At 48.4% G+C, this 14,611-nt stretch overlaps 1 protein-coding gene across 1 annotated transcript in view; it reads left to right on the top strand.

The window, feature by feature from the left end:
• Col15a1 (collagen type XV alpha 1 chain) overlaps window positions 1-14,611 on the top strand; it is a 101,616-nt gene that overhangs the window by 60,024 nt on the left and 26,981 nt on the right. Inside the window, exons 15-21 of the mRNA XM_057790402.1 lie at window positions 6,848-6,883; window positions 7,256-7,396; window positions 7,574-7,642; window positions 8,484-8,519; window positions 8,619-8,702; window positions 11,272-11,337; window positions 13,871-13,906. Of these exons, the coding sequence (XP_057646385.1) occupies window positions 6,848-6,883; window positions 7,256-7,396; window positions 7,574-7,642; window positions 8,484-8,519; window positions 8,619-8,702; window positions 11,272-11,337; window positions 13,871-13,906 (468 nt within the window). The remainder of the gene's footprint in view (window positions 1-6,847; window positions 6,884-7,255; window positions 7,397-7,573; window positions 7,643-8,483; window positions 8,520-8,618; window positions 8,703-11,271; window positions 11,338-13,870; window positions 13,907-14,611) is intronic.

Raw genomic sequence — 14,611 nt, 5'->3', positions numbered from 1 at the left:
TTGGTTGCAAATTAATTTCTCAGAAAAAGACACAACGGTGAGATTTTAGGGAACTCATCTTATGCGAACCGACGGTTTCATAAGGAATCTAGGTCTGCAGGAAGCACCGCCAACCCACACTTACCTTGCCAGCGCCTCCAAACCAGCCGCTGGTCCTCCCACACTGTCTGTGCCTGAAGACACCCGTGTGCTGCTCCTGCTGCCCTTGTCAGCTGCAGCTCATAGAGCTCATAGGGCAGCAGGCAGGAAGAGTGGCCCTGCCATGGGTGACTGCTGAGGATCAGTTTTGCTGGTTTATCCCTGGGGCTTGTTAAGAGCCCCCATGTTGTGCCGGGTACATGGACTGCTTTTGGATTAAGCAAAAGCAGATTCTAGAAGGACTTGCACTTTTGCATTTGGAGAGTTGAAGGGCAACCAGACAGTCAGAAATAAGTGTCTCAGGACCCTTATGAGAATGGTACATTTGACCAGTGGTACATTTGACCCCATCTCCTGCCAGGGTCTGCTGTGACCTACACAGCTTCATCAATAAGGCCTAGACAGTGCCTCCTATGGCTGGATAGACTGAGCAGTAGGAAATCTTTTTTCATGCTATTTGCCAGGCACACAGAGCATCCCAGGCAATTATCTCAATGTGTGTGTGTGTGTGTGTGTGTGTGTGTTCTTGTTGCAAGATGGGGTCCCATGCAGCCCAGGTTGACCTCAAACTCTATAAAAGCTGAGAATGACCTTGAATGCTAATACCCCTTCTTATCCCACCCAAATACAGGATTTACACGTGTGCACTCCCACGCCCAGCTCAAAGTGAGGCGCCTCCCCTACACATGATGAATAAGACTCGATTTACTTGTCTGGGAAATTTAATACACTTATACATAACCATCATTATCACACATAAACCTGTTGTCAAGGGTGCTCAGAAGAATGTATCCGGTAGATTATTTATGATGTTTAGTATAAATAGAAGTATCTTTTATTTTCCCCACGCTAAGTTGAACTGACACGTTTGTCCCAGGCAGAAGGAGATGGAAGTGGCCTACTTTCCCAGCTGCAGAGCACATCTGGTAGGGAAGCTGAGGAGCCTGCTAGAGAGCAGGGTCCTCAGACACCACTGCTTTCTACACTGCTGCTTCTGCTCCCAGCTTTGCAATGACTGAGGGCATGAAGTCGTCAGGATTCGGGGCATTCGAGTTATTCCTCAGCCTTAGAAGGCTCTGAGACACCCACACAGAAAAAGTCTGTCCTCTGAAGTTTTCTCAATTACCCAGAATCGATGGGGAACCTTGAACTCCCAAGAACTGTCTCAGAGTAATCTCACTGGGCTGGAAATGTCACTATAGACCCAACTTCTGTCTTTTCATAAGTTAGAAGAGAAATTTGATGAAATCATCACCACTGTCCCCATCTCTTAGCAATCCCAATCTGCTTTGGAACGTGGTTCATGTAACAACATCAGGGTACCCTTGAGAACTCTGAGCATTGTGCTGCTTTTGCCCAGAATCCAGGAACCAGCTGTATTTGAAGTCCAGCACATCACAGTATTGGCTTGGCTTCTGTCTTCTCTCTTTCACTAGCAGCTGGCTTTGGCACAACATTTGCATGCCAGGCTTCTATAAAACCAAAGAGATTGAAGTCTGTAGGGGCTCCTGAAATGAAATTATTATTAATACTAACTCCATGAACAAATTCAGCAGACAAACTTGAAAAAAAAAGAAGAAAAAGGGCTACATATCTGCTGTCTTCTTCTGTGCTCCTGTATATTGACATCTCATAATGCCTTTGATGATTTAGTTTACCACAGTGAGTCAGAATTGCTAATGAATTATGTTAGCCTTCTTGTGCTGTGATAGAACACCTGAGAAGAGGTGGGAGGGTTTGCTTTCAGGTTTAGAGATGTCAGCTCGTAGTAGTGGGAGCCCATGGTGGAGCAGAGAGAGGTCAGAGGCTCAGGCCATCATGGTGGAAGCCCATGGTGGGGCAGGTGCAAAGCAGCTCATGTTGGCCAGAAAACAGAGTGCGTGCCTGAGCTATGAGCTCTCCTTTTTCCACTTCTGTTCTATCTGAACCTGATTCAGGCTGGCGTCCCCTCCTTATTTAATCCCCTCTGGAAACACCATTACAGACATGCCTGGAAGTATGCTTTGCTGATCTCAACACTGTCAGGCCAGTCAAGCTGACAGTCAAGATTGATCATCACAAATTCTAAACTACAGACCAGGCATGGTAGTGCACACCTTTAATCCTAGTGCTGTGGAGGAAGAAGCAGGAGGGTCTCTAAAAGTTTGAGGCTAGCCTAGTCTGCATAGTGAGTTCCAGGCCAGCCAGAGCTACATAGTAAAACCTTGTCTCAAAGCAGAATATATATATATTTAAATTCTGAACTATGATCTTGTGACACAGAGCCCTATTGTGACTCATTCTGCTGTGGAGGGTGAGCCTGTACAGTTTCCCACTCAACCCCGTGGCTCTACTAGATGGAGTTCCAAGAAAGTGCCTAGACTCGATGCACACAGATTTCTTCCAGCTAAGGAGTGGTGTGTGCTGCTGCCCCGTTTCGGAAAGCAGATTATTTCCTGAACTACTTATTAAAGCTCTCAATGTTCACCCTACTCACTCATGAAAGATCTAATAGGTTAGAGTCTTCCATCCCCTGTCTAAACTGCTCATGTTCCAAACTGCTGACCCCCATACCCATGAGCCGTGGACCAGACCTAAGTCCTACCTTCTCAGCATGTTCAAGCTGTGTTAAAATAATCAGAGAGAAAGATCAGGGACTAAGATGGATTCTAGAACTTCCTCTCAATCTGCTACAAGGTGCATTTGGCTTAAACAAACTTGGAAAGTAATGGAAAACAATGCAGTTTCCCACTTTGTGATAATAATTCTATTTAATGGCATCAGTTGGAAGCACAGCTGAGTGCTCTCAGAGATGGGACAGTTTTAAATGTGATTATAAGATCTCTGCTGCTGGCTTGATGTGTGGCTAGAGGTAGATACTTTTCTTAAGGAGGGGCTGAAGCTGGTCATATGTAAAGTCTAACTGCTCACGCCCAAGAGGAATAGAATTAAGACTGCAGCCTTGACTTTTAGTAGCTCAATAGGAACCCAGTACTGGAGTCACGTTTCTGCCCCAGGTAGAAGGTCCTACTCAATTGCTCAGTTTGCCTGTGTTGGTTCCCGGGGTGGACCGGGGTGGGGGTGATGGCTCTGGTCATGGCTACTTCCTCTGCTTAGTGTTCCATTTCCTTCTGCATCCCCAGAGAGCTAGGGCGTCCCTGGTGGCTCCTGGGCTAGGGAGGTACCAGGGGTTCTGCCAGGCTGCCTAGGACCAGCTACCGAATGATCTGAGTGTACAATTCGGTGTACTCCAGCACTCTCCCTGCCCTGGGGAGCCTCTGACAGGCCCAATGCTTTTTCTGCTGTTACCTGTACTGCCCACATCATTAGCCCAAGGACTGAGCAGGGTCTCCCAACCAAGGAGACTTTGTCCCCATGCCCCACACAGACCAAGCACTTGTCTTCATCCCAACACTCCTGGGCAGCCCTCACCAGAGAATCGTGAGCCTCACAGGGAGCCCCTCAGGGCCTGAAGAAGGTTTCGATCCTAATACATGAACTGGCTATGTGGGAGCTTAGCCTGTTTGGACGATCACCTTCCTGGACCTAGATAGAAGTGGGAGGACCTTGGTCTTCCCGCAGGGCAGGGAATTTGGACTGCTCTTCAGTATCGAGAGGGAGGGGATGGAGTGGGGGGAGGAGAAGAGGAGTGGGGATAGGGAAAGGGGAGTGGGGGGAGGGGCAATATTTGGGAGGAGGGGGAGGGAAATGGGAAAGGGGACAGGTGGAAATTTTAATTAAAAAAGAATAAAAATAGGGCGTGGTGGCGCACGCCTTTAATCCCAGCACTTGGGAGGCAGAGGCAGGCAGATCTCTGTGAGTTCGAGACCAGCCTGGTCTACAAGAGCTAGTTCCAGGACAGGCTCCAAAACCACAGAGAAACCCTGTCTCGAAAAACCAAAAAAAAAAAAAAAAAAAGAATAAAAATTTAAAAAAAAAGATTATTGCAGCGGCCGGGCTTCCCAGGGTTGCTCTCACTTTTGTTGATCATCTGAAGAACTTTGTTTAGGCTCATCTCCAGCAAGTGTTCCCAGAGCCAGCTGGAAGGAACCTGAGAATTATTCAGTTCCTGGCTTCCTACCTGTGTCTTGGCCAAGCCACTGGACGAGGAAGTGTGTTGGACTCAGATGGAGGGAGAGAAGTCCTGCCTTAGGCAACCTTTTGAGTGAATGTGTAGTTCCAAAAGCAGTCACCTTTCACTGCTTCCCACATCCTGCGCTTCCTCCACAACCGTTCTTGCAGGACCACATCCCTGCAGTGTTTTCAGAGCGGGTCTGTGCAAACTTTCTGATTTGGGCTGCTTAAAATTCTCCTTTTGGCCTAATGTGCAGATGCATGCTTTTAACTCTAGCACCCAGAAGGCAGAGGCAGGTGGATCTCTATGTGTTTGAAGCCAGCCTGGTCTAGATAGGGAGTTCCGAACCATAATAATGACATCGTGTTTTATTTAGCTGTGTATGCAATTTTAAATTTGAAACCATTTGCCCCTGAGGTTTGAAGGTAGTCTCGCTGTTTTCTGGGACAGATTTTGCTGCTGTGTTCAATCTACCTAAGGCCATCTGACTTTTCTCTTTGGAAAACTTCAGGAGTCTTTTTATTTTTTTCTTGACATGTTGAAATCCCCCATGTCCTGTCACTGGATAGGATTCTTTAAAAGATGTATTCTCCCATTTGGTACTCACTAGCCTTGGGTGGGGTGTTGTTTAATCTGGAGACCTCTGGATTGTGGTGTTTTGTTTCTTGGTTTTTCAGAAGTGCTCAGGAGAGCCCCTCTGCCTTCTGCCGAGGTCAAGTGCAGGGTTGCCCAGCTACTGCTCTCTCTTGCTGCTTTCTCTGGTCTCTTTATTTTTTATTCTATTTGATCAGATATCGGAAATCCTGCCTATGCTCTGAGCTCCATTTGGTCATTCTTTCTAGGTCTTTTATTCTTTTGTGCTGTCTTTTGGAGCAATTCTGTAGCCTGGTCTTTGGTTTTCTCTGTTAATTTTCTCTTTGGGATATGTCTCTTTTATTCCTATAGAGTTCTTCATTTTTAATCATGATATATTTTTATATCCATGACTCTTAACTGGTTCTTTTTCATACCCATTATTCTGAGATAATTCTCATCTCATAATAGTTGGTTCTTGTTTCATGGTTATACAATACTGTTTCTTTTCTCTCTGAGTATATTAAAGTTCTGGTTGCATTTGCTCCTTTTGTTCTGTTGTTGACTTTGTCTCCTTCCTAGTCTTGCCTTCCCTCAGATTGCTGATTCTTCCTCTGTGTTTGCTTTCAAAATTGGCATCTCCATTTCATTCTTAGGCCGCTGTTGGCACAGGCCATTAAGGAAGTGGGCAGTGACTGCGTCTGAGGCTTGTGAGTTTCTCAGTAAGTGTGGTAAGAGTAAACTGTCCATCAGACAGGGTTCCTCCAAAATTGATCTCATTTTGGGTGCCCATGCACCTTCTAAGCTTCCAGAGCTCTACCCCACTTCACTCCTAAAAAGAACTCATATTGTTTAATGTGGTACTAGGGCACCCACAGGTGCTCCTTGACAGGGGGTGTGCCTTGAAGGTGAGGGGAGCTGGTTGGTGTTGGACTGCCGTCCTGATGTAGGAACTCAGCCTGTCTCCCTGTCGTAGGCTCCTGGGGTACTTCTGCTTCCTCCAGGGTCACCCCCTACTTCTGCCTCCTCCTTGGCTGCCTCTTGCTCTTGTGTTCTTCACCACTATGCAGGGCCTTTCAGTCTCTACAGTTCCTCCCCATGGCAGAGACCTTGTCGCTTCTTGTCTGTTTCAAGTTGGCATTCCTAGTTACTTCCGGCCAGGTGACTCCCATCTTAGTTGAGGATGGGTATTGTAGACTCGCCACCCAGCCTGTGGGTGATGTGGGTTATTTCTATGGGTTTGATCTAGCCTGGGAAAGAGGCAAGGAGAGATGCAGTCTTCAGTGGCGGGCATGTCATAATCAATGTCACAGCTTCTGTGTGGCCACATAATGTCTGGACCGTCTCCCGCAGGACTCACAGGTTCAGAGGTTCAGGCCTGCTTGCCTAACTCCGTTGTTTGTGTCTGGGCCATGGTGAGGCAGACGGGTAGCAGCAGAAGATGTAGCAGAACGAATCTGGGAACTCCCTTGGCAGCAGAGAGAGAGATTGGGGTAGTGTGGATGTTGTGCTAGTTGGCTCTCTGTTTCTTCCAACTTGACCCATGGGCCCCCAGCCTATGGAAAGGTGCTACCCACATTCAGGGCAGGTCTTGCTCTCTTATGTAATGCTCTCTGGAGACTCCCTCACAGACATGCCCAGAAGTGTGCTTTCAGATCTTCAAGGTGCTCCTCAACCCAACTAAACCGATAATCAGAATTAGCCACTGCCTCTTCTCTTGGTTTAAAACTGGAAGCACCCCATAACCTCCGTCATGGCAGAGGGTGGGGGTGGGGCGGGGGGTCAGCCTCCTCAGTGTGAGTCTCCCAGTCTGCTTCATGCCACCTGCTTTAGTTTAATCTCAAAGGCAGGGGATGGGGGTGGAGTTGGTTAATTATTGAGGAATAGGTTTCTCGAGGTGTGGGCCTGACTTGTTTAGCAGACTGATAGCCATGGTAGTGTGCTCAGCTTGGAGACACCAGCCAAACCCAGATATATGATCCCGTTGAATCCTGCTATTCTCAATGACTGTAATGCTGTGTTTTCCTCTGAGCAGGACTAGTCCGACACATCCTAATTGGCCCCTGTGTTCATGTGTTTCAGGGAGCAAGAGGACCTAACGGCTCGGCTGGCGAGAAGGTAATGAGAATAGCTTTTCCCTCCCCCCTCTTCCCTTTGCTATCAGTGTACCCCTGGGCCAGCGGAGTGAACCCATAAATGTCACAGGGCAGAGAGAAGCACTCCTCAGAGCAGTGGCTCAGGGAAGAGAGGCCAGCTGGGACAGTGGGGCGCGTACCCCTGCAACGCTCCCCCTTCCTCACCGCTCTGGTGAGCACGTTGGCAAAGGGAAATGTCAATTAGCGAAGCAGCTGTTCTGGGCCATCAAGCAGCGCCCATCAGAGAATTCCCCAACTTAATTAGCTTCAAGGAGCCATCTTCTGACTCAGGTGCACACACTCTTCTTCCACGGGGGAATTGCAGCTGGTAACTATCCTGTCTTCTTCCTTACAGGGAGACCCTGGCAACCGAGGCTTACCAGGACCCCCAGGGAAAAACGGACAAGTTGGCACTCCTGGGGTCATGGGACCACCGGGGCCTCCTGGTCCCCCTGGCCCCCCAGGCCCTGGATGTACAACAGAACTTGGATTTGAGGTACTTTTGCCCTTTCTGTGGCTGCAGAGTGATGGTTAGGAAGGACCACTGGAAGGCACAGCACACCGGGTACTGACCCGAATGTAGAGGTCTTACTGAGCTCCCTGTAAGCCCCCAGTCCCCAGCATTCCACCTGGCAATGAGCTCTGAAATCCTCACTTCTCCTTCTCCCCCCAGGACTTCGAAGGCTCGGGGAACATCCAGCCGCTGAGCAAACCCAGACTCACGGGACCCTCTTCTCCAAGTGTAAGTAGACTTTTACAAACCCTTTTATGAGCACCGTCCTGCTATCATACCTGAGTGAAGAGGCCTGGGGTCACCTGGCCTTTCTCTTTTTCATGAGTCACACTCCAGCCCTGAGCCATGCAGCCTGTAAAGTGCTCATTGAAGGCTGTAAGGTACTCATCACAGGGTCCAAAATGTGCAGTCTCTAAGGCGCTTATTGCAGCCTGTAAGGTGCTTATTGCTGACCCTGAGCTGCGCAGCCTGTGAGCTGTTCATCACAGGCTCTCTCTCTAAGGGCCACATAGAAGCTTTGCACAGACTCACGTAGGGAAACTTGATAGTCATCTTTGTCCCCACCGGCCAGTTCCTCACTACTGGCCATCTCTGCTTCATGGCTTCCTGTCACCATGTTAGAGTCACTTTGCCCCCTTTAAAAATGCTGTGTTCCTAGCTAGTGCCCTGCGTGCTCCCTCATCCCCAGAAGGCATTGTCCTTGTCCTTTGTGGTAAGCCTGCATGAAGACCCTCCACTGGATCTTATCATCTTTGTGACATGAATCAATGCCAAGTGCCCAGGGAATAACTTCTGGCACAGAAACAGAGCTTCGTGTATACACCGGGATCAGAGGGTGGAGTCAGGGGACACTTGCAGACTGGGAGAGGGCCTCTGCAGCTTGCCCTCTGCGGCACTTCTCTTCTGACCCTGGAAGGGGAATTTTCCCCCACTTTTTGATTCCATCACCTGGTATAGCATCAATTGCAGAAATTAGGGAGAGTTGGCAAGATGCCAGTTAGGCCGAATGCACCAGTAGACAGGAGGAAACCAAAGAATGTCTCTTCACCTGTTTGGTTATTTTTGTCAGGGTCCTAAAGGAGAAAAAGGAGAACAAGGACCCAAGGTAAGTTAGCCCATCTGTGGTGGGGGTCTTTCTAGAAGGTTATAGAAGCATTATCCATGGACTGAGAGCTTTGTTCTTACTTCCCTCTACTACAACTAGGGCGAACGGGGAATGGACGGAACCAGCACTGTGGGCCCCCCTGGACCCAGAGGGCCCCCTGGGCGTGTCGAAGTCCTGTCCAGTGTGAGTATCATTCAGATTGGAGCTTGGCCACGTGCCTTCTGCTTTACTAAATGGGACAGCAGGTCACCTGACCCTTCAGGACTACAGGGCCTGCACATGCCAGCAAGCTCACCTCTCTGTTTGTCCCTACCCCCTCCAAGCCACCGCTTTCCTACATACGACCTGCAGAGTCTACTCTTCTGCTTGGCAAGATCAGGGGTCAGATAGCAGCCTAGAAAGTACTGGAATCTTGAGGAAGTCCCAAATAAATCTGACTTTCCTTCTCAACTGACTGAGGTTCTGAACTAGTTGAGAAAGAAAGTCAAAGCTGGAGATGCAGGCTTGAGATCACTTGCATATACCTTCTCAATGATGGCAGAGGGTATGTGGAGGCTGGTGGCCTCCGCCCTGTGGGAGAGCCCACACAGGCCTGCTCACTAATTCCTGAGTCAGACAAGAGAGAGAAGGATACTGCTGAGCATGCCCCAAACTGCCATTAGAAAGCATCCTCCATCTTCTGGGGTGGGAGGAGGAAAGAGACCAAGAGAAGCCAGATATATACCCTGAGGTACCCTCAGATTATACCCCTGAGGGCCAGTTCTTGTCAGGGAGGCGTCTTCAGATGATCTCATTGGATGTCTCTTTAGCAATTTGTTTAAAACTATTAATAGACAGACTCCAAATTTTCACTTGGAAAGCTCTCTGCACAGATGAGCAGAGCAAGTTCTCCCCACACTGACCCCCATTCCCAGGGAAGTAGTAATCTGTGATTTTGATGTCATCATTAATCCATATCACAAACAAAGACTTGATAACCTGCCTGTCCTCCTGCGAGCTCCTGGTCTTCTGCCTGTCCTCATCTGAGAAGTGCCATTTAAATCTCTGTGCCTACCATTAACATGCATGCCCGGATGATGGTGGTGCATGCCTTTAACCCCAGCACTCGGAGGTAGAGGCAGTTGAATTTCTGTGAGTTCAAGGCCAGCCTGGTCTACAAGAGCTAGTTTCAGGCCAGGCTTCAAAGCTACAGAGAAACCCTGTCTTGAAAAAACAAAACCAAAACAAATAAACAAAAAGAAACACTGATGCAAGCATTCCTGCACTCATGGTCTGCACCAGACCCAGGGCTTAAAATCAACTAAGAGGCAAGCACTCCTGGCTGTTAAGAGGATGACTGGGGCAGAGTGTGACCCATAGCCCGAAAAATCAAGGAGGACCTTCTAGAGGAGATATCTTTGGGCAGGGCCTAGACAAGAGAGGAGAATTTTCCTGAGCAGGCATGCGGATAGGACTCTCGGTGACTCTCAATGTTCTGGTGGCAGCAGCACCCTGAGTCAAGGGAGGAGACAGAAAGAACTGTGCTGGTTGTGTCAGGACACCAGGAACTCGCTGACAGTAGGTAGCAGGTTTGGGGGTTACTAGAGTGATAGAGAGAAGCTGAACTGTGGTTGGATCAGATGTATGCCTGCCTGTTTGTGCATCCATCCACCCACCCACCCATCCATCCATCCACCTACCCATCCATCCACCTATCCACCCATCCATCCATCCACCTATCCATCCATCCACCCATCCACCCATCCATCCACCCACCCATCCACCCACTCACCCATCCACCTGTCCATCCATCCATCCATCCATCCATCCATCCATCCATCCATCCATCCACCCATCTATCCACCCATCCACCCATCTATCCACCCATCCACCCATCTATCCACCCACCCACCTACCCACCCACCCACCCATCCATCCACCCATGCACCCATCCATCCACCCACCCATCCACCCATCCACCTGTTCATCCATCCACCCAGCCATCCATTCACCCAGCCAGCCAGCCATCCTTCCATCCATCCCTCTGTCCATCAGATATACACATACTAGACCATTCCTTTGAGAAAGATCATGGTACTTCTAAGAGAATAACAACCAAGCAGGCAGACATGAGAAAGGAAAATAAAGTCCCAAAGACCTAGAAAAAAGAATGACCAGAGTTAAGAGGAAAAGAGTGTGATTTAAAAGTGCCAGGCATGTGGGGAAATAGACAATCTTGAGTGCTTGTGGGGGAAGTGTAAATTGCACAGCCCCTTTGGAGGGCTCCCTGACAGTCTGTTCAAACTAAAAATAGATGTCTTCCAGAATTGCACGTGGAAAGCTCTCCACACAAGATGATTGAGTGGAAAAGAATGAGTCGAAGGAGAGTTCACACAGTCTGATGCCTTTTATGTAAAATAATGACATACATGAGTTATTTTACACATACATACACACATACACACACACACATATGGGCACACATGTACATATGTGTGTATATACGTATGTATGTATACATACATTTACAATTTTAAAAGAAAACATTCATCTCCTGAGTAATTTTAAAGTAAATTAAAAAGGAAAAGTGACTGGCAGGCTGGGACTGTTTGACGGAGAGTGGGAGGGTTGGGAGTGTTTGGCAGTGGCTTTGAGGTGTGATCAATGTATCAATGTACTCCATGCTGGGTGGCTTCAATTAAGGTCTCCTTGCCAGAAGCAAGGAGGAGCACAAGCCACCCTCTGTCCTCACTGAGTATTTTTTCTCCTTCAGTCTTTGCTCAACATCACTAATGGATCCATGAATTTCTCGGACATTCCTGAGCTGATGGGACCTCCGGTTTGTATCTGTGACTGCGCCTAAGAGAGGCTTCTATCCAGATTCCCCATTTGGAAGTGTTGGGTTGGGTTGGAATCCTTTTAGCTGCTGGAGCTCTCAAAGTCAAAAGGAAGAGAGCCTGAGTTTCTGAGATGCTTGTCTAATACTAATGTCATCGTGGAGACTGGCGTTCAGTTGAGCGGAAGTGTTCCATTCCATGCACCAGAGTTCTGTGTGAGATCAGAGCGCTCCTCACACCATGCCATCTGCGCGATGCTGTGGCCCCACGCATGTCGGCTCAGTCTCGTTTCTTTGAACAGGGCTGCCCTAATGGAACGCTGGACCCACAGGAGGACTGAGGCCCACTTCAGTTTTTCTCACACCATTTTAGAGATGAGGAAATGAGCAGACAAGGGACTCACATGACTCCCTGAGGCTTTAACATTGACCCACACTTGATAGGGTCTCAAAAGAAGGAAGCAGATTCTCTTTGTTCAGTAAACACCCATGGCATCTGATGGGCATTGGGGTGGACAGTTCTGGCCACAGGAGCCCTGAGGTCCAGCCTCGTCTCTGCAGGCCACTCAGAGTCCCTGGTTCTCTTTCCAGACTTTGGGATAGCCAAGTGAGGGAGGTAAAAGTGCTTATCACACCGTAGTACTCAGCAAGTCACTGTGGAGCCAAAGGTACATGCCCACAGCTGTGGCCAGAAGATGCTCTGGGGAAGCCCACCCAGCCACCCAGGGAGGCTGGCCATGCATGTTGTTGGCGGAGGACCTGGAACGTAACTCAAGATTTCTGCAGTTATCTGGTGGTGCCTCTGGCCCCAGCTTCCTCCTGTGAACAGCATCCTCTTCTTTGCTGTGTCCCACAGGGCCCCCTTCCATTGATTGGTTCTGAAACGAATAATCCACAGACCCAGTATTCAAAGCCTAAGGCAGGCCAGCCACTGGGAAAAAAATCGTTCGTGGGATCTTTGTTCTCCCTGAACTACTAAAGAGAGGTTTGGAGTGTGAGTGGTTGATGGTAGAGCAAGAAAGACAGTCTAACCTCGAGCAGGCGCTCTGTGGTGCTGGCCCTGAGCCTGGGTCCTGCACTCCAGCCCTCACTTTCCATACTTCCTTCCCCATTAATGTCCTTCAGGGGGTGAGTCCAGGCCCCCCTCACCCCTGAGGCTGGATCAAGCTTCACCTTTCTCTGTGGCAACTTTCTCCTAAGAGGACTCAAGTCGTTACCTTCATGTCCCCTTTCCCCATAACCAGTGGGTTAAGACGCTTGTTTCTCTCTAATTGTTTTTAAAATCTAATTTATTGATGGTGTGTGTGTGTGTGTGTGTGTGTGGTGAAGGGGGTATTATTATGAAAGGGTGACGTGTGTGTGTGCCATGCAGTGTATGTGGAGGTCAGAGAACAAACTGGTAGAGCTGGTTCGCTCTTATCTCTTTTTAAACATGGATTCCAGGGATTGAACTCAGATCATCAAGGTTGGCAGCAAGCACTTTTATTTGCAGAGATACTTTGCTGACCTTTCTCTAGTTTTTGTCTCTATCTATCTATCTATCTATCTATCTATCTATCTATCTACACATTCATTCATTTATCCATCCATTTATCTATCTGTCTGTCCATCTATCTATCATCTATCCATCTACCCATTCATTCATTTATCCATCCACCTATCTTTTATTTATCTATCATCTATCCATTCTCCCATCCATCCACCAATCCATCCATCCACCCATCCATCTAAATATCTATCTATCTATCTATCTATCTATCTATCTATCTATCATCTATCCATCTATCCATTCATCTATCTATCTATCTATCTATCTATCATCTATTTATCCACCCATCCATCCTTCCATCCATCAATCCATCTTCCATCCATCCATCCTCCATCCATCCATCCATCCATCCATCCATCTATCTAAATATCTATCTATCTATCATCTATCTATCATCTATCTATCTATCTATCTATCTATCTATCTATCTATCTATCTCCTCTGACCTGTCTTAGTTCATCAGATCTCTGGAGTTGGCAGAAATGGGGGCTGTGACCCTATGTGGTGAAGTACATACACCATTTGTGATGTCCTTTAAAAAAAATCACCATCTCTTTAATAAGTCTTACTCCCAGCATGCTCCCACTTCTCTCCCCAGCCCCCCCAGCCTATTCTCAAGTCCATCTTCAGAGCTGACTAACCCAGGTTCCCATGCTGTCCATCACACTGAATGACGTCATGCAGAGGAAGCTTCACTAAGGGATAGTGGCAGCTTGAGGAGCAGCATGAGCCCATGGGTACTTGAGGACGGTCCCTCCATCACTAACAGCTGTGTGACTTGATGGCACTTTCCCTCCCAGTCTCCAGCACCCCCTTCTACAAAACGAATCAGGGATTCACACTGGGTGGAAATAGGCTTGAATCTTTGGCAGGGGAACAGTGGACCCTGCTGGGTAAAACAGGCCTGGGCTGATGCCCTCCTGAGGGACAGTGGTCCCTGAGGGGTACTTCTGACTCTGAGAACTCTTTGTCCTTGATGTGTTACAGGGGCCGGATGGTGTGCCTGGGCTACCTGGATTTCCAGTAAGTACTGTAGTGGTCAGCATCCACCTGCGCTCAGGCTCTATGCTCATCCTGTTCCCACCCCTGAGATGCTGTTTCCCTCTATCCATGCATGACCAAGCTCTAGCAACACCACACACGTCCATTTTTCATACCCTCTCCAGAAGCATCCCCTTCTTTGAGACCCATTGGGTTTATTTTTACCATTTTGTGATTCTTTTTTTGCCTTAAGTGACAGATTCTCCCGTGGGGTGTGTGTGTGTGTGTGTGTGTGTGTGTGTGTGTGTGTGTACTCTATGACAGCTATAGAGGGCCAGGTATTCTGTCTCTACCCCTGTGCCATCCAGACCTGGACAGCTGGGTAACCCTAGTGTTTCAAGTGACAGACTATGCAGAAAAAGCCCCTCGAGACACAGGAAGGCAGTGGTGTAGAGAGGAGGACAGAGGACAGTCACAGAGCGGAGGGCTATAATTAACAGCCTGTGTGTGCCTTTGTGGAGGGCGATGTGCTCTTGCATGAGAAGCGATCAGTTTTGTCTGGCGTACGTGCCTATGCAGAAGGCCAAGGCTGACCCCAGGGGTGGGACCTGCTTCTCTGAAACTCTGCAACTTGGAAAGGCCTGAGGTGCCGCTTCCGGAACAAATGAAGGAAATGGATAAAACTGTCATAAAAATGTGTTCCTGACAGCTGAACTGTAGATGATCTTCTTTTATCTTTTTAGACTT

The sequence above is a fragment of the Chionomys nivalis genome, chromosome 16 (genome assembly GCF_950005125.1).
Source record: "Chionomys nivalis chromosome 16, mChiNiv1.1, whole genome shotgun sequence".
In the NCBI taxonomy this organism is placed as follows: Eukaryota; Metazoa; Chordata; class Mammalia; order Rodentia; family Cricetidae; genus Chionomys; species Chionomys nivalis.
This window is presented reverse-complemented; position numbering and strand designations above follow the sequence as displayed.